Genomic DNA, 26,810 nt, shown 5'->3' on the forward strand with positions numbered 1-26,810 from the left:
TATACTACCGGTCAAAAGTTTGGGGTCACTTAGAAATTTCCATTCCAGACACAATACCAGCTGAGATCAGTTGCATTGTTTTTTTAATCAGAACAGCAGTTTTCAGATTACATTATGTGCTTACATAATTGCTAAAGGGTTCTCAACTGTTGTAGAAAGAAGTGGCTGAAGAAATGCTTGAAATTCATGTTTTTTGGTCTAAACGTCATACCCAAATTAAAAGTGGTACAGCTCCCATATACTTTGACACTCAGGGGTGTGCCTGATATCATTGGAAAGGTGATTGATGTGGGTGTGTTTGTGTATTTGAGAATTGTTGTATTTTGTAGTTTTTGGGCTTTTTTCTTTGCACTTTTCAAATGGAAATAAAAAGACGCACAGACATATCTGTAGAAAGAAATCATATAAAATCCATTTTTTTAGTCTTTTGGTGTCTGGATTGTTTCTGTAGTAAGCTGAGACGTGGCTAATGCCCTGTGGTGTCTGTCACCTGTCAGATGTGTTTACAGCAGTGTATTCTAATCACTTTACAGATGTATGACTTGGACGGAAATAAAACGCCTCCATTCTAGCCTCTGTAACTCTGTGTCAGTAAGGCCTAGAATCGCCCTGACACTTGTAACAAAAACTTGAGAATGTTTCCTTTCCAATGATATCAGGCATACCCCTGAGTGTCAAAGTATATGGGAGCTGTACTACTTTTAATTTGAGTATGACGTTTAGACCAAAAAACATGGATTTCAAGCATTTCTTCAGCCACTTCTTTCTACAACAGTTGAGAACCCTTTAGCAATTATGTAAGCACATAATGTAATCTGAAAACTGCTGTTCTGATTAAAAAAACAATGCAACTGATCTCAGCTGGTATTGTGTCTGGAATGGAGTGGAATGGAAATTTCTAAGTGACCCCAAACTTTTGACCGGTAGTGTGTATATATATATATATATATATATATATATATATATATATATATATATCTCTATTTATAAGGGTTATGTTTTCGTTGTAACGGTTTGAAGGAGGTGTTGATTCAACTTTATGCTCATTTTGGAGACTGTGGCTCTGTTAAATTGTATTCCATAATACGGAGAGGTGTTTCTGTTATCTTCTGTCATCTATTAGCCTACCTTCATTGATATAAATAGACAGAAACACCTGTCAGTATGAGGTTATATTTCCCAGAAACCAACTGTAACCATGTCAGCCACTCCTGGAGTTCTCTAGACCTCATTTCAGCTGTCCATGTAATATATGATGTCACTTCAGCGTGGGCTCCAGGACCGTGGTGAGGAGGAAGGTCCTCCAGACTCTGGAGGGCTTGACGGTAATGGAGAAGGACCCTCAACAGGTATGAGAGGTGAACACTGGGTTTGAGTCTGTGTTGTTGTGATTTTGATAAGTGATGGATGTTTTTTTTAATCATGTGCAGTGGACGGAGACTTGCCCCTCAGGGCCATGAGACATAAATAGGACAGGTAAGGACTAATAAGAATTAGTTCAGTTCAGTTCAGTCACTTTATTATCCCAAATGGGAAACTAATATGCAGTCAGGAGTGGAAAGATAAAAAAGAAACCCATTCAAGCAACATACAAATACACAAGGCAACAATACAAAGACATGAGAACAAAAAAGGTTTCCTGTATGTAATACACACAACACAATTTATTACCACTGGAGTTAGTCCTCTTTTGTGGGTAGATTATTATTTTCATAGAAATGTCCCAACATATGCTACACTTAGGTTATCCAACTTTAAATATATACAAAGATTCCTGTTATTGTGCTAGATACTTGTACTTTGAGTATTTTGATGTGAGAAGACCTGGTAATACTGCATACTAAGTAATTAGAATTAGTATTAGTAGTTTGGAGGCCAATAGTGGTCCAGTATCAGTGGTGAAGATTAACTAAATACAGTTACTAAAGCGCAACACTTAATATATTGAAAGGTACATGTACTTTACTAGTATTTCAATTGTATGCTACTTTATACATTTAAGAGGGGAATATTGTAGTTTTTACTTCACTACATGTATCAGCCATCTGCAGTTACTGGTTACTTTGCAGATTAAAGTTTTACAACAAACCTATAACCGGTTTATAAAATATCATGCATTAAAATATCCAAATTCATGTCAATTTTAAAGTGCAACATACTCAGATATTTTACTTTAAGTAAAAGTAGCAATACAACAGTGTAGATATGTTACAAGTAAAAGTCCTGCGTTCAAATTGTTACTTAATTAAAAGTATTAGAATCAATATGTATTTGAAGTACCCAATGTACTATTATACAGAATGTCCTATTTCAGAATAATAATTCCATTATAATTATTGATGCATTCATGTGTGCATCATGTTGCAGCTGGTAAAGGTGGGCATAATTTTGACAAATTTATAGCCTACTTCTATACTACGTTATAATTCATGTGCTAATTATATTTTGTATTAATAATCTGAATCTGCAAAGTAACTATAGTAATTTATAGCCTATAGCCTACTGTCAGATAAGTGTCGTGGAGTAATAGGCCTATGGCCTCCATAATGTAGTGGAAATTAACTATAAAGTAGCATAAAATAGAAATACTCAAGTAAAGTACCTCAAATTATGCTTGAATGCAGTACTTGAGTCAATGTAGGCTACTTTCCATCACTGCTACTCTTAGGCCTACACACAAAAACCTTGATGAACCTTTATTATGCTTTTGGAGGGGAAACCATAGTGGGCACATCATTGATTTGTCTCTAAAATGATCGATACTATCATTTGATACGACATAAATTGATGATAATGTAACGCTCTGGCTGAGTGGTGCGTGTCTCCAGTGACGCGCTGTGTGGCTGCATCAGCGCACGGTTGCAACGCGACAGTTCGCAGAGACGTTTTTTTTTTCCCCGTTATTATCGCACAGTGGGTCTAACGTACGTTCCAGAATGGAGACTAAACCGGTCATCACCTGCCTTAAAACCCTCCTCATCGTATACTCCTTCGTGTTTTGGGTATGTAGCTTTTCGTTTTCTGTTTTTCTTTTTTTTTTTATATTGCACCATAATGTTTTTTGTTATTTTTTTTATTGTTGTGCGCGATGAAGGGCTGGACAGTGGCAGCATCATCGACGGAATCATGCTGTTTTGTGAATATAACGCTAAATAAAAATCGCATTCTTAATTTAACGTTTAAAATGTGGATCCTATCGTCTTGTATTCTATTAATTGTGTAAAGCTTAAAGTTGCATTACATGTATGGCTGCCGGGCGGTCAGTGGTGTGACTACATAGCACACATAGCATCATGGTTGTTGTCAGTCAGCGCGGAAGAGGATGGCAACATCACCGCAACGATTTCTCTGTCTGACGTTAAGGGCCTAGTCTGTTTGATACGGCCCGTTTAAAACCCATTTTCTCACCACATAATGTAGCTAACGTTACATTTTGGGGTCGTTGCTATAGATTCTTAAAGGGACCTTGCACCCTTAGTATATACTCCCATACGCAATGCCAATACCCCAGCAAACCTATTAATTCCTATAGGAACACTATAGAAAATGTTTAAAAGTGCGTTAAACTGAGTGTCCAGAAAAACAGAAACACTTGGTGATGAAAGAAGTACTCAGGTGTTAAATAGCAATACCACAGTGTAAAAATACTCATTACAAATGAAAGTCCTGCATTCAAAACCTTACTTAAGTAAAAGTAGTATTATTAGTAAGTGTTATCAGCAAAAGCAAAAGTACCTTTTTTTGCAGCATAATGGTCTCTGTGAGTACATATTATATTTAATGATTATTTATGCATTAAGATGTAAGCAGCATTTTTATGTTGTAGCAGCTCGAGAGTAGCAATATTACAGTGTAAAAATACTCTGTTAAAAGTAGAAGTCATGCATTCATAATCTTACTTAGGTAAAAGTAGGCTATATTAACATAAGTAAAAGTACTCATTATGCCCATTTCCGAAGAATTTTTATATCACTGGATTATAATTATTTATACATTAATGAGTAAGCGTCACTTTTTCAGATAAATGTAGTGGAGTAAATAGTAACCTACAATATAGGCTTCCAAAATGTAATGGAGTAAAAATTGAAGTAACATAGAAATACTCAAGCACCTCAAAGAGACTACTACTACTGTAGTTGTATGTTTGCTGACACAAAATTTTGAGGTTGTACTTTGTGGTTGTGTTGTATTCAATATGTGTTATTGATTGATCTGTCAAAGTTTTTCTCAGTTTTAGATTAGAAAATTGTCTCAAAAAGTTTTTCACAATCTTAAAGCCTAAAATGATGTCTACAAATGTGTCATTTTCTCTGACCCACTGTCCAAAACCCAAAGATATTTAATTTACTATAATGTAAGCAATCCTCACATTAGAGAAACTGGATCAATAAAATTGTGAGTATGCTTGATAAATGGCTTAAATGATTATCAAAATAGTTGCCAGTGTTTCTAATATTCTGTCTACAGAGGAAAAGCTCCCAGTAATTTTTTATTTTTTTGTTTACAAACCATGTGAACAAAAAGCAGGCAACATGTTTTGGGGATCTTGCGATTATCAGTGTGTGTGGACTACTTGATTTGAAATTCATAAAAATGCTGTGTTCATAATGCTGAGCAAGCAGTAGCCTATATAACAACAGTCATTTGAAGAATAGATTCTGCTCATATTTTCACTCCGTTTAGTAAGTGTCCTCACGATTTGAGCCAGCAGATCACTTCAGAAAGCCTCTCTCAAACCAAATAAATCTGCTTCCAATTTTGGGATAAATTACTTTTGAGATTAACTTGAGAAGTGAAATAATATTTTCATATTCACTGTTTGGTTTTGGCTGCTTTGGATATGTCTTTGTTTACTTTTTGATTAGCCTACCAGATGAGTCTTCACATATGATCTAGCATTTGGGCAAGCAATAATATGAATACGTAAGACAACATATAACAACAGTACTGTGTGACTGACAAGCAGGTTGATTAATTTAGTGTGGTTTTGACCATGCAGTAATTCTGGGTTATAGGCCGATTTCTGATAGCAATCAGGCATCGCCAGGGTGGGATGATCTTATAAGAGAACATGTGAAAGAGATTTATCTGTCCATAATGTGTTAAGAATCTGAGGAGTATTTTCTCTGCTTTTCTAAAATAACCCCTAACATTGCAGAAGAAAGTCTGGGTGGAAACACAGAAGCTGAAATCAGCATTTCTGTTCTGTGTTTACAAAGGCTTAAAAAGCAAAGCTGTGCTGTGTATCTCCCTGCATTGCAGACATGTGCCTGTGTCACTGATATGCACTTTTATATTTAGTCGGGATAGGAGCGTCTCTTTGCGCTCCCTTACATCTACAGCATCAGGTTTCAGATGTCTAAAGTGCAGAAGGGTCTCACAGCTCTGTGGCTCCATTCAACCCTGAGGGGTGAAGCAATGGAGCGGTTCGCTGGCAGTGGGAGAGCTGCCTTTAATGTCGGGCCATGGTTTCACTGTCATCAGCTTGTCGTGGCGAATAATGTCTTAAGTGTGAATAGCTACGTCGCCATACTTTGCATACACTGGACGGTCATATGCAGAGCATGTGGTAGAGTCTGTGTGGTGTCCTCGCCAGCATATTTTGTCATCGCACCTTCTGTTGCTTTATTAGGCCTGGGGAGGAAGAAGAAGAGGAGGAGGAGGAGGAGGAGGAGGGAAGAGGGGTGACCTGTTTTAAACTCTCAGGGTGGCCGGCCTAGCATTGAATTTCAAACAAAACATGCATGAGGGTGGGGGGTTCTCTGCTCCAGGGAGGAGAAAGGAGGCCTGAAGCTGTTTGGGATTCAGCAGCACACATGAAGTCTAGATGACTTGCCCCTACTTCTTCGACTTCATTTCCTCACACTTTACTACTCTAATTTTCTGACATTTTATAGATGAAACGATCAATTGATTACTTTAGATTACATTCATTTGGCATACATAACGCGACACGATATAGATTAGTCTATCGTCGTCAGAGATTTTGACGTACCATTTAAATACCTCAATATCCATCCCTTTAATATCTCTGCGTCTTAGGCCAACCTCTCGTCACATGCTGCAATAAAATGTCTGCATAATGGTGTTAAATGCATGGTGGCCTATTCAATCAAATATTCAAATTGTGTTGTATTAATACTTTTTAGTGGCCTAAAGATGTAAAACTAACTAGTAATTCACAAGCAAAAAGCAAAGATTAGTAAAAAGTCAGAAAAATTAACATTTTATGTAGAAGAAAGTGAGTTGTTCTGCTTCTCTGTCATTTTTTGACCCCTCAGATTTATTTTACGACTGCTTGGGGGCTCCAAGCCTCAGCTTGAGAACCACTGTATTAGCAAATTGTGGGCAAGGTTACAAATCAATGAGCAAAACTGGTTTATGGCAGTTTTGGATTTTTGCATCAATTTGATAAAGTAGCCTACCTTTATTTGTCAGGTATTTAATTTACTGCATTAGCCATTAACAGACATTCCTGTCTTTATTTGTTATCCATTAACAGTTTGTCAATATCTTACCTTGTCACAATATATGTATATAAATATTGGGATTAAAAAAATACAATCAATGTACTGTGATAGATAATTTCCTCCACTTTCAAACAAAAGTGTTCAGTTTCACTATTAAATGTGATAATTTATTGGAGGAATATTTGTAAATTAATATTCTGTATAATTGAATTTGCTAAGGATAAGTAGGTCTATATTGCCCTTGTAAAATATTTAATATGGGCCAAGAACAACCTAAGATAGACTGACTAGTTAAAGCAGCATTAATCAATGTTTTTTATATTTCCGATAGTAGTGGAGCATTGAGTAGCTAAAGAGCCAGATATTTCCCTCAGGAGTTGGTTGAGACCAAAACAGAGCTAAAAGAAAGTGAATATTGGACTTACGTGTATCAGGTGACCAGAAACACGAGTCCAAGTCAATGCTAATATTGCTGTTTTACTGCTGCCACCAAGTGGCCAAAAAGTTAAGCAAATTGCATCTGTGATTGTCAGTTTAGATGAGCATGTGGAGCCAGGAGAGTACCTTAGTCTTTGACCATGTTTACCATTTTACCGTTTAGCATTTGTAATCAGTAGACAGAGCCTCACTAGTCTCGCTTTGCCAGACCTTCCTTCACAGCGCTGCGGATGATGGTCTGGCTAGTCCACACAGCATCCTGGGATGGGAGAAAAACGTGCTCTGGTTTATTGGCATTTCTTTAAACTAATCATCATCGTCATGGGCGGCGCTAAGCACCAGGCAAAGCCACGGTGCCGCTGCAAAATAGTATCGGAAAGGAACTTGTTTTGGTGGAACGTGTACGTTCAAAAGTTGTTTTAGTCGTGCAACAGAAAAGTCAGATTGGACAGATAGTCTAGCTAGCTGTCTGGATTAACCCTGCAGAATTTCTGGCGGCAACAGAGCAATCCTGGAAATGGAACGTCGTGGATATAGACTAGAGCCTCACTAATAGCTACAGCACTAGTGCGTAGAGTTTTTACACTGCTGAACAAACAAAAGACACATAGAAAATGTAATCCGTGTACACAGCAGCTCCAGTAGTAGAGTGTGTACCCATATGCAGAGGCTTGGTCCTCAACGCAGCGGGCGCGGGTTTGGTTCCAACCTGCGGCCCTTTGCTGCATGTCATTCCCACTCTCTCTCTCTCCCCTTTCATGTCTAAGTTGTCAAAAATAAAGGCCTAAAATGGCAAAAATAATAATAATTAAAAAGAATCTACTCTTTTCAGTTCTCACTCCCATCAAATGTCGTGCCACTAAGGATTTATCTACCTCGCATCTAACTGCCCACAGCTTGTCAATAATACCCATTTTTAGGTTTTGCTTACGTAATAGAAACCACAGCTACATGTTTATGTTATAAATACATCATTTCAAGACATAAAAAAGAGTGATCAATACTAAAAATAATCGTTAATTGCGGCCTTAAACCCATGTAATGTAATTTCAAAACATAGTTACTTTTAGCTTATGGTTTCCTCAGGAGCTGCCAGTGTGTATGTGTGTTTTTTCTCAAGGTAACCTTTCTTTATCATTTCACCCTCAGCTGAAACTCATCGTCCTTGTGTGTCTTAGTGTTGATATGGAAATTCATGTGTGGAAGTTTGCATGATCAATTTTTCACAGCTAGTAGTAGCAATTTTCAAACCACTCTCACTGTGGTAAAGTCTAAAAGGCTACTTATACCTGTGGTAGACCAAATCTAGAACAATACGGCAAAGGACAGACTGGTGATTTGTCATGGTCAGAAACCTTTGCCCTGTCATTATGTGCACTTTCTGCCAACGGGGCAAAGTGCAAATGTTGTTAACACAGTCATTAATCTGCAGAGACCTGTTTACAGTAAGCTATAGTCAGAGCTTAAATGAGGCATGGCAGCCTAAGTTTATGCAAATACAGAATATAATGTGTTTTTTTTTTTTGTTAATCATACATTATTGTCATTTTTACCTAACGTGACATTAAGCCTCAGGACATTGTTGACTAATTGTTAAGAGGGAACATTTATTCAAAGAGCAAAACTGATGGAGTCATTGCTGTTTCAGTCATACTGGCTCATTTTCTGCTAAGAGCTGAGCGCATTCTTGTCATCCGTTTTCGAGGTTCCAGGGTGCACAGAGACATTTTGTACAGACGGCTCCCTCTAGTCAGAAGGGCTGGCAGCAGGACGGCGAACAGCCTCCTCTTGGAAAGGAGGGAGGTTAGGATGATGAGTTGGCCCTCGCCAGAGTCAGATCATCAGCAGCCGTTCCACACCCCGCTCTCTTTCCAATGCCAGTAAGACATACCCAGCTGAGACACACGCCGCTTCAGCTGCCTCGTACAACACCCTCTTTTATCTGCAGCCTTCATTTGAAATGCTAAGATAGGCGCAACAGGAGGAAGCGTTTCGCCTCTGATCAAAGAGCTTCTTTGATATGTCCCCTTTTTTTCTCTCTCTCTCTTTCTGTCTGTGTGTTTGTGCAGGCATATTCATAAAGGGGATAGCAGGTGATTGCTATCCCAAACGGCATATGAATTTGTGTCTCCTGTCTGCCGTCTCCTCCTCCTTACTCTAATTGCTCTGCTTTTTTGTTCCACCTTGATCCACTTTCTTCTCCTCCCCCTCGCCACGGCTGCTAAAACACAGCTATTGTAATCTCGCAGAAGTGCAGAGATAAAGGCCTGTTCCCTGCTTTCATTCTTGTTACATCCATCTCTCCAACTCCCACCCTCTAGATAACAGGAGCCATCCTGCTGGCAGTGGGAATATGGGGGAAGGTGATGCTGGGCCCGTACATCTCTCTGATAGCCGACAACTCCACCAACTCCCCGTACGTCCTCATCGGCACCGGGACCGTCATCATCGTTTTTGGCCTGTTTGGATGCTTTGCCACCTGCAGAGGAAGCCCATGGATGCTGAAGCTGGTGAGATGATGTAGGGGGAAGGATGAGGTGCCTTGTTGCTTGGAGAGATGCTGCTTAATTAGCCTCGAGTCACATTATAAAGGGAATAATGGTTGACCTCTATCCTGTGGAGAGGGATCAGAAATCCAATAGATTCTACAGGGCACTTCTTACAGTTAATGGTGATCGTGTGTGTGTGTGTGTGTGTGTGTGTGAGCATAGGCAAATGATGTACTAAGGCAGAGGGTTTTCATGCAAACTATGCAAATCTCCCTCTTCCTTCTCTCTCTGTAGTATGCCATGTTTCTGTCGCTCGTCTTCCTTGCTGAGTTAGTGGCTGGGATCTCTGGATTTGTGTTTCGCCATGAGGTCAGCATGCATGCAACACACCACGTGACAACAAGTCTCACACTAACGCTGTGTAAAGCACTCTTGTGCTGTCAACGTGTATGTGCTGTTAACTGTGCGTATGTGTTTGCATTCTGCAGATAAAGGGAACCTTTCACAGGACATACACTGATGCAGTTCTGAATTACAACGCTGAGGATGAGGCGAGCCGTGCTGTTGATTACTTGCAGCACACGGTAAGTCCCCCTTGACACAAAAGCATCAAGGTGAAACGGTTAATACATGCATCAGCAGCACACCAAAAAGCAACCCTGAACACTAAATGTTTGATTTTTCTAAAGGATAGCAAATCTATTTTCTTATTGTCAAAAAATCTCATGAAGACCAAAAACTAAAATGTATTTATGCTACTAACAAGTCTGTGTAGCCAAAGCCTTATATAGCCTATTTGTCTGTACCAAAGAGCTTTTTTGTCCAAAAGAAGTTTATTTTGAGTCTTTAAATATAAATAAAAAATGAGTAACCAAATATATATTAAACCGTGGTTGAAAATAGTCCTGTTTGGATAGTGTAAATTATCTGTTCTTTAAAAAAAACATATCAAAATACTACCAGCCTTCTCTTTTAATCCTCATTTCCTCATTTAATTTCTATGCTTTCTCTTTTTCTGTGAATTTCAAGCTGCGTTGCTGTGGAGTGTATAACTACACTAGTTGGTTTGGCAGTGTGTATTACCCATCCAACGGCATTCCTGCCAGCTGCTGCTTTAACTCCTCTGACTGCAAACCAGAAGACCTCCGCAATGCAACTCTAGCCTTGAGCAAGGTCTACCACCAGGTCAGTATGTCGTTGTATTTTCTGCTCGGTACTTTATGTAGTTTATGAATCTCACCATTCAGAACATAACTGTATTTACATCTGACCTTTTAAAACCATCTCCCTCCTCCATACACTAACAACTGCCTCAGATAGTCTCCCAGATATCCATCTTGCCCCTAATTTGCACATATAACATATAACACGTCCCTGTACCCTCCTCTGCAAACTAACATGCCCCCTGTGTTTCAGGGCTGCTATGAGCTGGTCACTTCATTCATGGAGACCAACATGGCCATCATTGCAGGAGTGACGTTTGGGATTGCCTTCTCACAGGTAAGAGTTGAAAAAAGTTAATGTTTTGCAGGTGATGATGTTTTTTAGCATTAATAAATTATTAACAAGTTTAATATAGAGACATGATTACTGAAAACAAGCCAGACAATTGCTAATAAGATGAACAGACACAGATTGCTTTATAGAAAAAAAGAAGAGATATTGTTTAAATGGTCTTTTTGTGAAAGAAATTTTGACCTGAAGGAAAAGCACAAGTTTAAAAAATAAAATAAATGATGGCTGAATTCCATTTAGCTGTTTTAGTTTCAGGGTCCTAGTGTTGTTCATGCTGGCTCACTGTCACACTGTCATGGCTTACTGGCACTCTTGAACAAAACATAGCCATCGTTAATTCAATTCAATTTTATTTATAGTGTCAAATCATAAAAAGAGTTATCTCAAGACACTTTACAGATAGAGTAGATAGTAGATAGACCACACTCTATAATTTACAAAGACCCAACAATTCCAGTAATGGAATTAGTAACACCTGTGTTGTTATAACTATGACCAATCAAAATCTCTGCTGCGAAAAAGGGCAATTGCATGAAACAAGTAGTTTCTAGTTCAAGTTTTTTGAAATTCAACTTTAGACAAAATGCACAGGCTCATATCCTTTTTTTTTTTTTTTCTTCTCAACAAATACATATACAACAATAATGTTTTTTATACAGTACCTTTTACAGAACATGTCACAAAGTGCTTCATAAGGGTAAAATTGTTGAAAATAAGACAAAAAACAACAAAAAGAACAATAATTTAAAAAATGAGTAAAATAATATTTATTAATTGTATAAAAGTATTGTTCTTCTCAACAAATACATGTAACAATAATAATGTTCTTTTAATATAGCACCTTTTACAGAACATGTCACAAAGTGCTTCATAAGGGTAAAAGTGTTGAAAATAAGACCAAAAAGAACAAGAATTTAAAAAATGAGTAAAATAATTATATTTATTAATTGTATAAAATTATACACATGAGACAAAGGCCAGTTCAAATAGGTGAGATTTCAGCTGCTTTTTAAAGGGGTGATAGAATGCAAAACTGATTTTACCCTGTCATAGTTGAATAACGACAGTTCAGTGGGTAAATAAGACATACATAGAAGCTCAAAGTCCCATACACACCCCTTTACTATGAAAATCTCATATTTTGAAACTGCCGCTGAAAATAGGCGAATCTCAACAAAGCTAGTTGCTTGTGTAAGCATCTCAAAATCCGGAACCTTAAGAGAACAGTCTCGCCCCAACATTTACATAGGCTACACAACTAACCTGAGATCAGGTAGTCTTCCGAATCTAGGTTGCGCAGATCTCTGCTATTCCATTACAAAATTCACTTCTGAAACTTTTTTATGCAAGAAATCAACTATGTAAAGCTCAAATATGGGCCGTTTTATGAAAATGGATGGCTAATTGCAAATTTTGTCCAACTGTGTGTCGGAGTTCAGCGCCGGTGCTGCCTGTGTTGTTGCCTCACCGCCCGGGCCTGCCTTCCTTCACAGACCCCGGCCTGCTCTGAGCTCGATTGAGCTCCGTTACGACTGGCAGCCCACAGCACTCCATACCTGCGCAAAGTCACCGGTTTTTGGCTAATGGATTACTAAACGCTGGTGCTCTGACAGAGAAAAGCCGAAGCTAACTATCCGTGATTTGTAGCTACACACAGCTAGGATTGAAGGGACAGTCTCAGCTAACGAAACCCTTACAGCTCACAAATATTCATTAACTTGAAATCAGACACCGTTGTTAGCTTTATAAAACATTTAGTTAGATGTTTTATAAGTGGCGTGACGAAATTCAAACTGTAAATATACTCGAATTACGACCAAAAATGAAGCTAACTAGCCGCAATCTGTACACATAGGATTGTAGGGACAGTCGCAGCTAACAAAACCCTTACAGCTCACAAATATTCATTAACTTGAAATCGGACACCGTTGTTAGCTTTATAAAACATTTAGTTAGATGTTGTGTAAGTGGCGTGACGAAATTCAAACTGTAAATATACTCTAATTACGACCAAAAATGAAGCTAACTATCCGTGATTTGTAGCTACACATAGATAGGATTGAAGGGACAGTCGCAGCTAACGAAACACCTAGCTAAACTTATATATATATATATATATATATATATATATATATATATACAAATATTAATCAACTTGAAATCGGACACCGTTGTAAGCTTTATAAGACATTTAGGTATATGTTGTATAGCTAAGTGGCGTGACATTGCGTTTAACATGTGGTAAGAGATTGCTGGTGTAACAAGCTCGCTGACCGCGCTCTCACTCTCACACAACGGGCCATTTAGCTAGCAGGAAGAGGGGAGTTACAGGCACTGGAGCTCTGTCAGGGCTGCCAGCCTAACGGAGCTCACAGCAGGCCGGGGTCTGTGAAGGAAGGCAAGCCGTGCGGCGAGGCAGCAGCACCGCCGCTGAAGTCCGACACACAGTCTTACCATATTTGCAATTAGCCATCAATTTTCGTAAAACTGCCCATATTTGAGCTTTATATAGTTGATTTATCACATAAAAAAAGTCTCAGAAGTGAATTTGGTAATGAAACATTGCAGTGTCTGGAATATGAGATTCTGTCGCTTCTCTAATATGTGTGTATTGGGGATTCGCTCAACCAATCTGTGCGCATCTCTAATGTCTGCCTATGGCAATTCGCTCAACCAATCAGCGCGCAGCTCATCTAAATATTCACGAGCATACCATATTTGGAAGAAAAGCTCTTGTTACAAATAGGGCCTGCATAAGGGATGCATAAGGGCCAATAAAATATCAACCAGGCCATTTTCAGCCCAACCAATGTTACATACCCCATTAGGAGACCATAAAGAACAGTGTGAAATACTCTATAGAATCATTCTATCACCCCTTTAAAAGTGTCAACAGAGATCCGGAATGTATGACAATAGGAAGGGCGTTCCACAGTGTCAGAGCCATCACTCCAAAGGCACGGGTCACCTTTTGGTTTTAGTTAAGCGTGAGGGACAACCAGTAAGCCCTGGTCAGAAGACCTAAGTGACCAACTGATATTATAAGGATGGAGAGGGTCAGAGATGCAAACAGGTGCCTGATCATGCATGGCGCTATATGTCAGAACAACAAACATTAAATGAATCCTGAACTTGATAGGAAGCAAATGTAAAGAGGGTAAGATGGAATTGATGTAAGTTGTCCTGGTCAACAGCCTTTCAGCAGCGTTCTTAACCAGTTATAGATGGTCCAGGGACAACTTGCTGAGACAGGTGAAAAGGGAATTGCAGTCTGCCCGGGATTATACAAAAGCGTGAATGATCATCTCTAGCTCAGATTGTGAGACAACAGACCTGAGTTTGGCAATGTTTCTTAATTGGAAGAAACATTTGCAGGTCAATGATTTGATATAGATCACAATCCATAGCATGATCAAATGTAATACAGGTTTTTGAGATCAGACTACAGTTGAAGAAAGGGATTCCAAACACTGAGCAACTGTATTATCTGAAGCAACAATAAGTTAAATTAGCTTGTCAAAGCTCCGCAAAATTGAAGTCAATGCAGATTTACTTTGTCTAATTTAGTCTAGATTTCATTTAATATAATTTGCCATTATTTCGTCACAAAATCCAGGTTCAAATGCTGGTGTGACCCTGCCATTTCAGGCTCTAAATCAAACCTAACACTCAATAAAAACTTAAACTAAATTTAGTATGCTTCAAACCACGTAGTTTGTATAAAATGTCGTCTAAAGGCAGAAGTGTTTATAGCTGTTTGATACGGTCACACTTGAAGGCAAGATGAAAAACTTAGAAAGGGATAAGATGCAGTGAATGATACAAATAGGGAAAACCATAAGGACCTCAGTCTTATCTGCAATGAACTGTAAAACGTTGTTTGCCATCCAGTCATTAATGGAAGTCAGACAATTGTGCCAAACAGTCAGTTTGTCAGTCTCAGGCTTAAAAGAGACATAGAACTGGATATCATCAGCGTAACAACCAAATAACAATGCTAGTGGGAGGAAGGAGATACTAGTAGCCAGTGTTGTGCCTGAACGCGTTCATTGAATGATAGTTCATGAACTCGTTCATATTTTGACCGAACGTGAACTGAACGTACTGTATTACCACCTGATGAACGTTACTGTTAACTCGTTCATTCTGGTGTTGGTGAACAGCACGCTCTCAGTTTAACTTCGTTCAATAGGGTGCCAGATTTCTATAGAGCCTTCCAGGCGAAAACCTGACTATAACACACCGTAAACAGGCCTTAATATGTAGCGGAAAAAACACCCAATCTGGCAACACCAGCCACCAGTGTCGCACCGCTGCATGCGTCATCAAAACAAAAAGCAGCATGTAGACGACAGCAGCATGTAGGTGACAAAGCAGCAAGGAGGCCTCATATGATCATTTAAACAAGTTTTATGACAAGGTCGGTGAGGATGGGAAAAAAACTTTGCCCCCGCCTTTCAAAAAGAAAATCCGCACTTTAGTCACATCCACAGCAAACCTGAAACGGCACATTGAACTGAAGCACCCTTCTAGCCTTTCAATTTTGAAAAATAATAGCTTGCAGCAACATATGGAAAAAAGAACTATGGACTAGTTCATTTTTGGAACTGTGAACTTAGTTTGAACTGAACTACTTCATTTTAAAATTTGTGAACTGAACTTTGAACTAGTTCATGTAGAAAGTGAACTTTCTCAACACTGCTAGTAGCACTATCAGTCCTTACAACAGGAATCCGAAGTTCCATCCATCCATCCATCTATCTTCGTCCACTTATCCGGTGTCGGGTCGCAGGGGGAGCAGCTCCACATTAACCAGCTCTGACTTGGGGATCCCGAGGCGTTCCCAGGCCAGGTTGGAAATATAGTCCCTCCAACTAGTCCTGGGTCTTCCCCGAGGCCTCCTCCCAGCTGGACCTGCCTGGAACACCTCCCTAGGGAGGCGCCCAGGAGGCATCTTTACCAGATGCCCGAACCACCTCAACTGGCTCCTTTCGACGAGAAGGAGCAGCGGCTCTACTCCGAGCTCCTTACGGATGACTGAGCTTCTCACCCTATCTCTAAGTGAGATGCCAGTCATTCTCCTGAGGAAACCCATTTCGGCCGCTTGTAACCTGGATCTCGTTCTTTCGTCATGACTCAGCCTTCATGACCATAGGTGAGGGTAGGAACGAAAACTGACCGGTAGATCGAGAGCTTTGCCTTCTGGCTCAGCTCTCTTTTCGTCACAACGGTGCGATAAATTGAATGTAATACCGCACCCGCTGCGCCAATTCTCCGACCAATCTCCCGCTCCATTGTCCCCTCACTCGCGAACAAGACCCCATGGTATTTTAACTCCTTCACTTGGGGTAAGGACTCATTCCCTACCTGAAGTAGGCACTCCATCGGTTTCCTGCTGAGAATCATGGGCTCAGATTTAGAGGTGCTTCACACTCGGCTGAGAACCGATCCAGTGAGTGCTGAAGGTCACAGGCTGATGATGCCATCAGGACCACATCATCTGCAAAGAGCAGCGATGAGATCCCCAGCCCACCGAAGTGCAACCCCTCCCCACCCCGACTACGCCTTGATATCCTTTCCATAAATATTACAAACAGGATTGGTGACAAAGCGCAGCCCTGGTGGAGGCCAACCCTCACCTGAAACGAGTCCGACTTACTGCCGAGAACACGGACACAGCTCTCACTTTGGTTGTACAGAGATTGGATGGCCCTGGGAAGAGACCCCCATACTCCCGCAGCACCTCCCACAGTATCTCCTGGGGGACCCGGTAATACCCCTTCTCCAAATCCACGAAACACATATAGACCAGATGGGCATACTCCCAGGCTCCCTCCAGGATCCTTGCGAGCGTAAAGATCTGGTCCATTGTTCCACGACCAGGACGGAATCCACATTGTACCTCTTCAACCCGAGGTTCGACTATTAGACGAACCTTCCTTTCCAGCACCTTGGAGTAGACTTTACCAGGGAGGCTGAGAAGTGTGATACCCCTGTAATTGGCACACACCCTCTGGTCCCCCTTTTTGAAAAGGGGAACCACCACCCCGGTCTGCCACTCCTTTGGCACTGTCCCAGACTTCCACGCAATGTTGAAGAGGAATGGCAACCAAGACAGCCCCTCCACACCCAGAGCCTTGAGCATTTCTGGACGGATCTCATCAATCCCAGGGGCTTTGCCACTGTGGACTTGTTTGACTACATCAGTGACTTCCGCCTGGGAAATTGACAACAATCCCCCATCATCCTCCAGCTCTGCCTCTAACATAGAGGGCGTATTAGTCGGATTCAGGAGTTCCTCAAAGTGCTCCTTCCACCGCCCTATTACCTCCTCAGTTGAGGTCAACAGTGTCCCATCCTTACTGTACACAGCTTGGATGGTTCCCCGCTTCCCCCTCCTGAGGTGGCGAACGGTTTTCCAGAAGCACCTTGGTGCCGACCGAAAGTCCTTCTCCATGTCTTCTCCAAACTTCTCCCACACCCGCTGCTTTGCCTCTTTCACGGCAGAGGCTGCAGCCCTTCGGTACCCTGCAACTGCCTCCGGAGTCCTCTGGGATAACATATCCCGGAAAGACTCCTTCTTCAGTCACACGGCTTCCCTGACCACCGGTGTCCACCACGGTGTTCATGGGTAACCGCCCCTTGAGGCACCTAAGACCCTAAGACCACAGCTCCTCGCCGCAGCTTCAGCAATGGAAACTTTGAACATTGTCCACTCGGGTTCAATGCCCCCAGCCTCCACAGGGATGCACGAAAAGCTCCGCCGGAGGTGTGAGTTGAAAGTCTGTTGGACAGTGGCCTCCTCCAGACGTTCCCAATTTACCCGAACTACCCGTTTGGGCTTACCAGGTCTGTCCAGAGTCTTCCCCCACCCCTTGACCCAACTCACCACCAAATGGTGATCGGTTGACAGCTCTGCCCCTCTCTTTACCCAAGTGTCCAAAACATACGGCCTCATATCAGATGAAACGATTATAAAATCGATCATTGACCTTTGGCCTAGGGTGCTCTGGTACCAAGTACACTTATGAGCATCCCTATGTTCGAACATGGTGTTCGTTATAGAAAATCAATGACTAGCACAGAAGTCCAACAACAAACAACCACACTGGTTTAGATAAGGGAGGCCGTTCCTCCAAATCACGCCTCTCCACGTGTCTCCATCATTGCCCACGTGCGCGTTGAAGTCCCCCAGCAAAACTATGGAGTTCCCCACTGGGGTCCTTGCAGGACACCACTCAAGGTCTCCAAGAAGGCCGAATACTCAGAACTCTTGTTTGGTGCATATGCACAAACAACAGTCAGAGTTTTCTGCCCCACAACCCGCAGGCGTAGGGAGGCGACCCTCTCGTCCACTGGGGTAAACTCCAATGTAGCGGCGCTCAGCCGGGGGCTTGTGAATATCCCCACACCCGCCCGGCGCCTCACACCCTGGGCAACTCCAGAGAAGAAAAGAGTCCAACCCCTATCCAGGAGTATGGTTCCAGAACCGAGACTGTGCGTAGAGGTAAGCCCCACCAGATCTAACCGGTAGCGCTCCCGCACCAGTTCCGGCTCCTTCCCCCACAGAGAGGTAACATTCCACGTGCCCAGAGCCAGCGTCTGCTGCCCGGGTCTGGTCCGTCGAGGCCCCTGACCTTTTCTGCCACCCATGTGGCAGCGCAGCCGACCCCAGCGGTTCCTCCCACAGGTGGTGGGCCCATGGGATGGAGAGAGAGTTGCCACATTGCTTCTTCAGGCTGTGCCCGACCGGGCTCCGTGGCAAACCCGGCCACCAGACGCTCGCTGACGAGCCCTCCTTCTGGCTCCAGACGGGGGCCCCGGGCTTCCTCCGGGCAGGGTAACTTCACCTCTTCCTCAATGACTCATAGGGTTTTATGAACCATTCTTTGTCTGGCCCCTCACCTGAGACCACTTTTCCTTGGGAGGCCCTACCAGGAGCACAAAGCTCCAGATAACACAGCCCTCAGGTTCATAGGGACACACAAACCTCTCCACCACGATAAGGTGATGGTTCCTGGAGAAGAATGCGAAGTTGTCAAAGGAAATGACGTCTTCATTTTCAGAAAATGTTTTGAAAACCAAACGTGAAATAAACCAAAAGCCTTCTCTGTCTATCTTTCAGCTGATTGGCATGTTGCTGGCCTGCTGTCTGTCCAGGATCATCACAGCCAATCAGTATGAGATGGTTTAGCTGATGTGACGTGGCAGGTGAGAGACACACACAGACACACACACACACACACACGTGACAGGGGAGATTTTCGTTTCTATTACTTTCCAGACCCCGTTATGTAAAAAATGAATAAACATATCGTCTTTCTACACTGCTTGTCTACATTACACATTATGGTTGCAATTCAGTTTGTAACAAAGTGGGAATCATCTTACTGTCCAACATATCATAAATGTGAAGCTGGCGATAGTAAAGATAGCCGCGAGAATATTCCATAACGTAACATACCATACATTGCAGAGCGACCTGTAGAGAACGTCCCCATTCAACAATTCATGCTATACGGTTGTTTTGCCAAAGTTAAACTGCATGTTTCCATTATGAGGAAGTCCAACTTGCGGTCTGTCACAGTGGTTGTAAACAGCTGTGGCCCACTTGCCCGGTCCTCTGGTAATGTTAGCAGTTAGCAGCGTGTTAGCATAGCGGCGAGTACTGTATATTGTTTATTGCGAGCATACAAATGTTGAAATTACGGAAAATGCCCATCCTGGCTACGAGTAACGTTAGCTGTGATAAATTAGCTTAAAGCTCAATGCTTACCTGTTCAGGAGGAAATTCGCCAACCCTGCGTCCTTTTGGGCTGTAAGCTGTCTCCATCTTTTAAATGCATCTCCAATATTTACCCGTGTTTTACCACATCATCTGGTCATGCAATTGTTTAGAAAGATGCAGAGTTTTTTTAGGTCGGGTAGAATGAATCTTTCTCCATCAATCTAGTTGCTGCTACCACTGCTGCAGCATGTTGTTTTTGCGTGTTTGCGTTTCATGTCTGGCAACAAGGGTGTCAAAATGGCCAGTTGACAACAACACACAGGCCAAAATAAAAACAGACATTCCATCCTGGAAAGGAAATTTCAAAGAAGAAAAAACTGGCTTTAGCATTGTTGTCAGAGAAAATAGTATTTCAACTTAGCATGTTTCCTTAATATCTGGTGACATATTTTGGTAGTTATTTTTAATTTAATACAGTAAATATATTACATATTGGACCTTTAATACACAAGTAACTCTTTCTTTCTGTTGTGATTTTGTCTTTTAAGGAGAAGAAGAGACAAAGAGCCTTGACACATGACGAGAGTAAATTCCCAAAACACTATCACACGTCTGAATTGGAATTGACCTCCCTCCGTCTCTCTCTGCCTGTGATCTTCATGTAATATCTTAATGTATCTTACTGTAAAGCACCATTCCTCGACTCACTGCTGTTGCATCAAAGCGTTCTATACCACACATCCCACCGCTGCTTGATGTAGAAGTTGCTCATTAGCACATATCTCGGATCAATACAGCCTACAACAAGCAGGTAGACCAGAGTTGTTTGAGTTGATGGCGGTGTTGGTCTCAGATAGGCGTTTGGGTGAAACTTGGCTTCTCTGTTGGCTGCAGCATGCTCCACCGACCGTCATCAGAAGACCACTGCACATCTTTGTACAGAATGACGTTACTAAAGCTTGAAAGTTTAAAAAATGTAATAAATAGGTTTAGTTTTGCATTTGACTTTGCTATTGCTCACCATTGTATATTCCTATGGTTGTGACATTTTTTTTAACTGATCTTGTGTACTGAGGTGGATAGTTTAAGTTTATATGAAAACTAAGGAAACTGACAAACGAGAGAAAAGGAAGTATTGTATTAGTACATTGTTACCTGTAAACCAGGCACGCTATTTCTTTGACTGGATATTTTATCCCAAAAGCAGATTATGATATATATTATGTGTTAAAATTATAATTCAGTATCAATTAATGGGATAAATACACAATAATACAGATTCTGAATGGACTGAAACCCCCCCAGTAACTTAAAATAACATTCAACTTTGCCCTAATTTACAGCTCCTACATACACTTATGATACTCTCTTTTTGGAGATTTTTTACTTATTACAAACACATAATGTCAGTTGAGACACAAATCTGTTACAATATAGACTGAAGGCCGGGTCACACCAGAAAGTAATGTTACAGTATCTCTGACTCTAAAGACATGATAAGTTCAAACCGTTTATTCAAAAGACGGAGTTGTACCATCGGCTCTTGTCTCATAACTGTTTGCGAGCCCATTTCGTGGAGAAGTTTATACTCCGACAGAGAAGGGTAACTAAAGATGCATCATTCAACACACAGCTAAAATGCTACAATAGCTTACTCTGTGTTGGCACTCACTTGTTCCCCTAAAGGCTCTGATACACCAACCCAACGACCGACCGTCGGCAGAAAAGGCAGTCGGACTGATCAGTCGGCTCCCCGAGATCAAAAAAGTGCCTCGGAACACACCAAAACGACGCCAACTTGAGCGGACTGTCCGACGGCCGAATATCGGGCTGGTGTGTCAGCGCCTTAAAGCTCAGTTCTGGTAATACATCTGTCAAAATGACTTGTTATTGGTCAACAGCGCAAATTAGCTTGTCAAAGCTCAGCAAAATTACACTCAATGCAGATTTACTTTGTCTAATTTAGTCTAGATTTCATTTAATATAATTTGCCATTATTTCACCACAAAATCCAGGTTCAAATGCTGGTGTGACCTTGCCATTTCAGACTCTAAATCAAGCCTAACACTCAATGCAAACTTTAACTGAATTTTGCATGCTTCAAACTATGTAGTTCCTATGAGGTGTCGTCTAAAGGCAGAAGTGTTTATAGCTTTTTGGAACGGCCACACTTGAAGACAAGATGAAAAACTTAGAAAGGCATAAGATGCAGTGAATCATACTAATAGGGACAACAGCTCACACTCTCTCTTCTCAATGGCATTCATAATGTTACACCTGTTGTCAGATGAAATTTGACATTTCTTTCTATGTGACTAAGTATGCTGCTTGATGACCCAAAAAGCACGTCATTTGAATCATACTGACACCTTAGTAATGTTTCAGTTATCGTTTCAGTACATAAAAAAATTTAATTAAATTAAAATTAAGATTAAGTTTTAAAAAGCAACAGCTGAGAATCTTGTTTTTGTCTATCTCCAATGGTTAAAGTTCTCACCTTGTTGCAGGGATGTACAGGTGTACCTGACATCACTGTTGGGCGTGGTTACAGGTACAACAAAAACAAGGATTCTGGGTGTTGATAACAAGCTTTTCAACCAGAAGGGGTAAGTGAAACACAGATTTGAGCCTGTTAGGGTGATATCAAATCATATCAATTGTTTTCTCCTGGAATATAAAGCTGGGTGTTGACAGTGACAGAAGTCGACGTGAGAGATACGCAGGACTCAAACAGTGTTCATCTAGTATTTACAGTATTCTATGTAGTGCATCAACATGCCATCATCACCCTCATCATCACTTGTAGATATTTATGGGAAATGTAATTTATATAATGTAATGGTTCTCATTCTAATAAGCTAATTGGTAAAAAAATGTTGTGTGCACAGTTTTGATTCTGCACCTTGTGCTGTTAATCTGTATTTGTTATAGTTTATAGGACTCGCACTGGAAAAATAATTGTGGCCAACGTTTTGTTGAGAATAACATGCACATGTAGATGTTTCAATTTAGCTGTATATTTATTATGGTTTGGTTGACATTAAGTTTACAGTTTTACCAAGTTATTTTCTCTGTGTGGGGTTTTGTGTTTTTATTTGACTGTGTCCCTAACCTGTGTGTGTGTGTGTGTGTGTGTGTGTGTGTGTGTGTGTGTGTGTGTGTGTGTGTGTGTGTGTGTGTGTGTGTGTGTGTGTGTGTGTGTGTGTGTGTGTGTGTGTGTGTGTGTGTGTGTGTGTGTGTGTGTGTGTGTGTGTGTGTGTGTGTGTACGCGCGCGTGCATGATAGAGAGAGCGTCTAGATTTTGTGGATCATGTTGTATTCAATTTTGGTCTGTGTTTGGTTGTGGCTTTTCAAACCTATTTGCTTTTAAAGCTGAACATTTATTTAGTGAATGTATGTTTTCCAACACTCTGAAACGTATTTTTTCCTTCCCCAAACTGATGTTGTCCTGTAAATACTAAATTGTAATACCATCCTGCTTACACATGGGGTCACCAGACACTCAAAAAGAATTGCGCCATGCTGTCTACTATTGACTTAGTCACCATCAGTGGTCTTATTATCAATAAATATACAGAATAACAATTGTGTTTAGCGTTTGCTCATTTTGCTACGATGGAGACAGCTCTGTACATTTTAAATGGAGAGTTAAACAGGTGTTGTATTATATGTATTTATCTATAATCTACATTGGTATTGGTCACTTCAAGTGTTCGCCTAGTTTAGTCCCCTACTAAATTATGAGACTACTACAAAGGGCTGATGTATTAGTCTTTTTTTGTAATTTGAACAATATATTTTAATGATTTTTTAACTGTTTTATCAATGTCAGAATGTAAAAAAGAAGTGACAGGGCTGATCCCATACATTAATCAGGACAAATTATATTTTTAGCTGGGTTAAAAGTGAAGTCATGTTGAGAGTAGGCTAAGTGTGGATAAACATATGTGCGGGTGTACTCTTTATCAGTTTGGTGTGGGACAATAACAACATGGGACTTAAGAAATAGTTAGGTTTGCATAGGAGTTGTCAGGTAACAGAGCACCACATGCAGCGAGGCCAATATGCTTGGGCTTGATTTCCCTCTGCTCAATGCAGGAGACAAAAAATCAATAAATGAAGATTCCCTTTTAAAACAAAAGTCACCTTGAGTTGTTGATATAGCCAATTTGCCCTAATAATTATAAATATTTAGGATGTAAAAAAATAAGGTCTACAGACAATTTCAACTTGTCTGTGATTGACAAAGGAAGATAATATACATAACCTTAATCAAACTGGCTACAAATCCACAATTATTATACAGTAGCAAACTCCCAGTTTAAATGCCTGTAAGAGAAGAACATTCACAACGTCAACAGAAACACGACAAACAATTGATGCTGTAAATGATATAGGATTCATGAAAGAGCTAAATAACTGAGCAGCTCTCGCACAATGATGACCAGCCAAATAATACATAATCTGTACATCATATGACACCCTCTATCCTGGACAAGACGGGGAAAACAGGAAGAAACCTCAAGGAGGGATCCCTTTTCAAGGACGCACTGTTGTGCAATAGATGTGGCGAATTATCTTGGTTACCATGTGCAACCTAAAAGACTGAGGACAGATTGACACCATAATACAGACTGTGTACATACACAACCTGATACTGAGTCACAGTATCAGCAAAAACAGACTGTCAGTTCTGCCAACAAGAAGTGAAGACAAAGCAATGCCTTCTGCAGCCTGTGTGAAGAACATAGGAACCACATTTTTAGTTTACGAAAATAAAAGACAGATACTTTTGAGAAAGTTTCAGGCCAAAACAAATGTCACTATTTACTTTAGATAAATTGATTTTGCATTCTCTTGTGTGGTTTTCATTATGCCATTATGTTCAATCTCATCATATCAAATATAGGCCTAGGCATATTTATTTATTTTTTAATTATTTGTTTGCAATAGTTAATTTTTTATTTATTTAAGTAGGCTATAGCCCTACTCATAATAGAAGAAGAAAAAAGTATATATTCTAAAATCTAAAAATTTTTTAAAGAACATCCTCTGAACTTCCCGAGGCAGTTTTACTTTATGACATCACTAAGTACCATCCTTGTCCACATGATGGCGCTTGGGTATCAGCGGAAAACGGAGCTGTGGAGAAGGGAGGGGGAAAAAAAAAGGGAAAGCCGCGTGTGGGGGGATAGAGCAACACACACACACACACACACACACACACACACACACACACACACACGCACACACGCACACATTCTCTGTCTTTCTCTGTCCGCTTGTTCTCATGCGCTGCTGCGGACTGCATCGGAAACAAGGCCGGAAAAGCGGTGAGAAGAGAGAGGCGGAGTCGGGGAGATCGCGCTAACCGACTCGTTCCAATCTCGTCACGCAAATTACCGGCAGAGCGGCGCGGCAGTGGGTCCCGCTAATGGAGCGTGCGTGCCGCTGGCTTCCGCACCCCCCCACTGCGCCTCCGCCTCCTGAATACACTTAATCGGTTATAGGCTAGAGGGAGGCATCCAACTGGGAAGCGCTATTACTCACACAGACACACACGAACCCGGACTCAAGAGCGCACGGACACGTTCAACTGCAGCCTGTCTAATCATGAAAAAGTCTGCTTGCAAACACATTTTTAACAATACAATTCCAATGTTTAGTAAATCCCAGCTTCATTTCTGACTTCAAGTAGGCTATGTGTTTTTGCAAGAAATGCCTATGAAGAAAATACGTCCCATAGCCTATACCATAAATGAATAGGAGACTCCATCACTTATCGTGGCAGAGAGGTTTGTGTGTTCCTATGAACTTGAGGGCTGTGTTGTCTGGAGCCAATTTTAAAGTAAGGGCCTACTTAAAATATCTAGAAACCAAATTACCTTGAAAAAAAAAGCAAAGGTATGATACATGTAGGTTTTATGTTATAGGTATCCTACTGTATGTTCACATCTTTTTGTTGAGCTATAGTTAAAAGAAAATGGTATTTATTTCATTTTAAACATAAAAGTGGCAGGTAAACATAACTAAAGTCTCAGCAACTTAAAAGAGTACTCCACAGATTTAACAATGCACATAACATTGTCAGGCACACACACACACACACACACACACACACAACAACAAAAACAGCAACAACAACAACAACAACAAAATATAGAAGGCCTGTTATATTACTTTATTAGGAAGTAACCTCCATCCATCTGTTTGTGATGCCAGTTGTTGCTGTTGTTGTTCTAATTGCTGTTGCTGCTTTGCCTCCAGCTTCCCTGCTGAACTCACACATGCCTCACACTTCTTGGTAACATGCAGTCGTGATGACAAGTACTAGAGTTCCCACTCTAGCTGCCTGTTCATGTTGTGTAGCCCCTCCCTCCCCCCTCACCCCCACCCCACCCCATCCCACCACCACCATCACCACCTCCTCCACTTCCTCCTCTCTCTCTCTTTGAAGCCTTGTGGGATGATGATGACACCCGCCGTAATCGGTGGATGCTCAGCTTCTGACATGACACACAATCGAGAAACCCTTCCGAACTGATCCGGGTTTCATTGTTGCTTTCAGGCACAGTGCGTCTTCTGACAAGTGGAAAAGCCTTTCACGGGAGAATAGAGTGGAAGCCATTGAGGTGGGGCCATGATTGACAGCCCTGTTGAGAAAGCAAAAACCTGCTACTGTTCCTATCTGATCTCTACTCAGCAGCGGTGCACATTTGCTCTGCTGACCTGCTTTTTTCCCCCCTCTAACGGGATCTGGGATCAGTTTATTTTCAGAGGGGGAATAAGATTAGTCAGTTTGTGTTTGTGTATAGCTTTGCTTCCAAGGCAGATTTTGAATAAAGGGGATGTGTGAAGAATGGGGCATTACATTATAGCATTAACCTAACCACTTTATTTAAGTACAATTCCATGGTACTTTACTTTAGTATTTCAATTTTGTGCTGTTATATTACTACGTGAAAGTAAAATATTGTACTTTTTACATCTATCTGACAGCTGTAGTTACTTTGCAGAGTATTTTACATACAAAACTAAATAATTATAATATATGATGAATTGAAGATTAAACTAACCCAACAGTATAAAAATAGTAGTTACAATAAAATCAGCACCATATGTGTGGGAAAAAAAATGCTGAGTGCATGTTTACATATCAGTAATAATAAT

At 40.9% G+C, this 26,810-nt stretch overlaps 1 protein-coding gene across 1 annotated transcript; it reads left to right on the forward strand.

The window, feature by feature from the left end:
* Positions 1-2,849: 2,849 nt before the first annotated feature.
* tspan7 (tetraspanin 7) lies at positions 2,850-22,773 on the forward strand. Its single transcript, XM_028591320.1, has 7 exons — positions 2,850-3,002; positions 9,230-9,418; positions 9,886-9,981; positions 10,427-10,582; positions 10,814-10,897; positions 19,038-19,123; positions 20,189-22,773. Exons 1-6 carry the CDS (start codon positions 2,937-2,939, stop codon positions 19,104-19,106), a joined length of 660 nt encoding a protein of 219 aa, XP_028447121.1. The 5' UTR covers positions 2,850-2,936; the 3' UTR covers positions 19,107-19,123; positions 20,189-22,773.
* The last annotated feature ends 4,037 nt before the right edge of the window (positions 22,774-26,810 follow it).

This window comes from Perca flavescens, chromosome 11, assembly GCF_004354835.1.
Source record: "Perca flavescens isolate YP-PL-M2 chromosome 11, PFLA_1.0, whole genome shotgun sequence".
Taxonomy (NCBI): Eukaryota; Metazoa; Chordata; class Actinopteri; order Perciformes; family Percidae; genus Perca; species Perca flavescens.

What these genes read in the sequence shown, in the direction of transcription:
- tspan7 (XM_028591320.1), top strand. Translation starts at nt 2,937, where the DNA reads ATGGAGACTAAACCGGTCATCACCTGCCTTAAAACCCTCCTCATCGTA. An exon ending in TATACTCCTTCGTGTTTTGG is followed by an intron (nt 3,003 to 9,229) that starts GTATGTAGCTTT and finishes CCCACCCTCTAG; the next exon opens with ATAACAGGAGCCATCCTGCT. An exon ending in TGAGCAAGGTCTACCACCAG is followed by an intron (nt 10,583 to 10,813) that starts GTCAGTATGTCG and finishes CCTGTGTTTCAG; the next exon opens with GGCTGCTATGAGCTGGTCAC.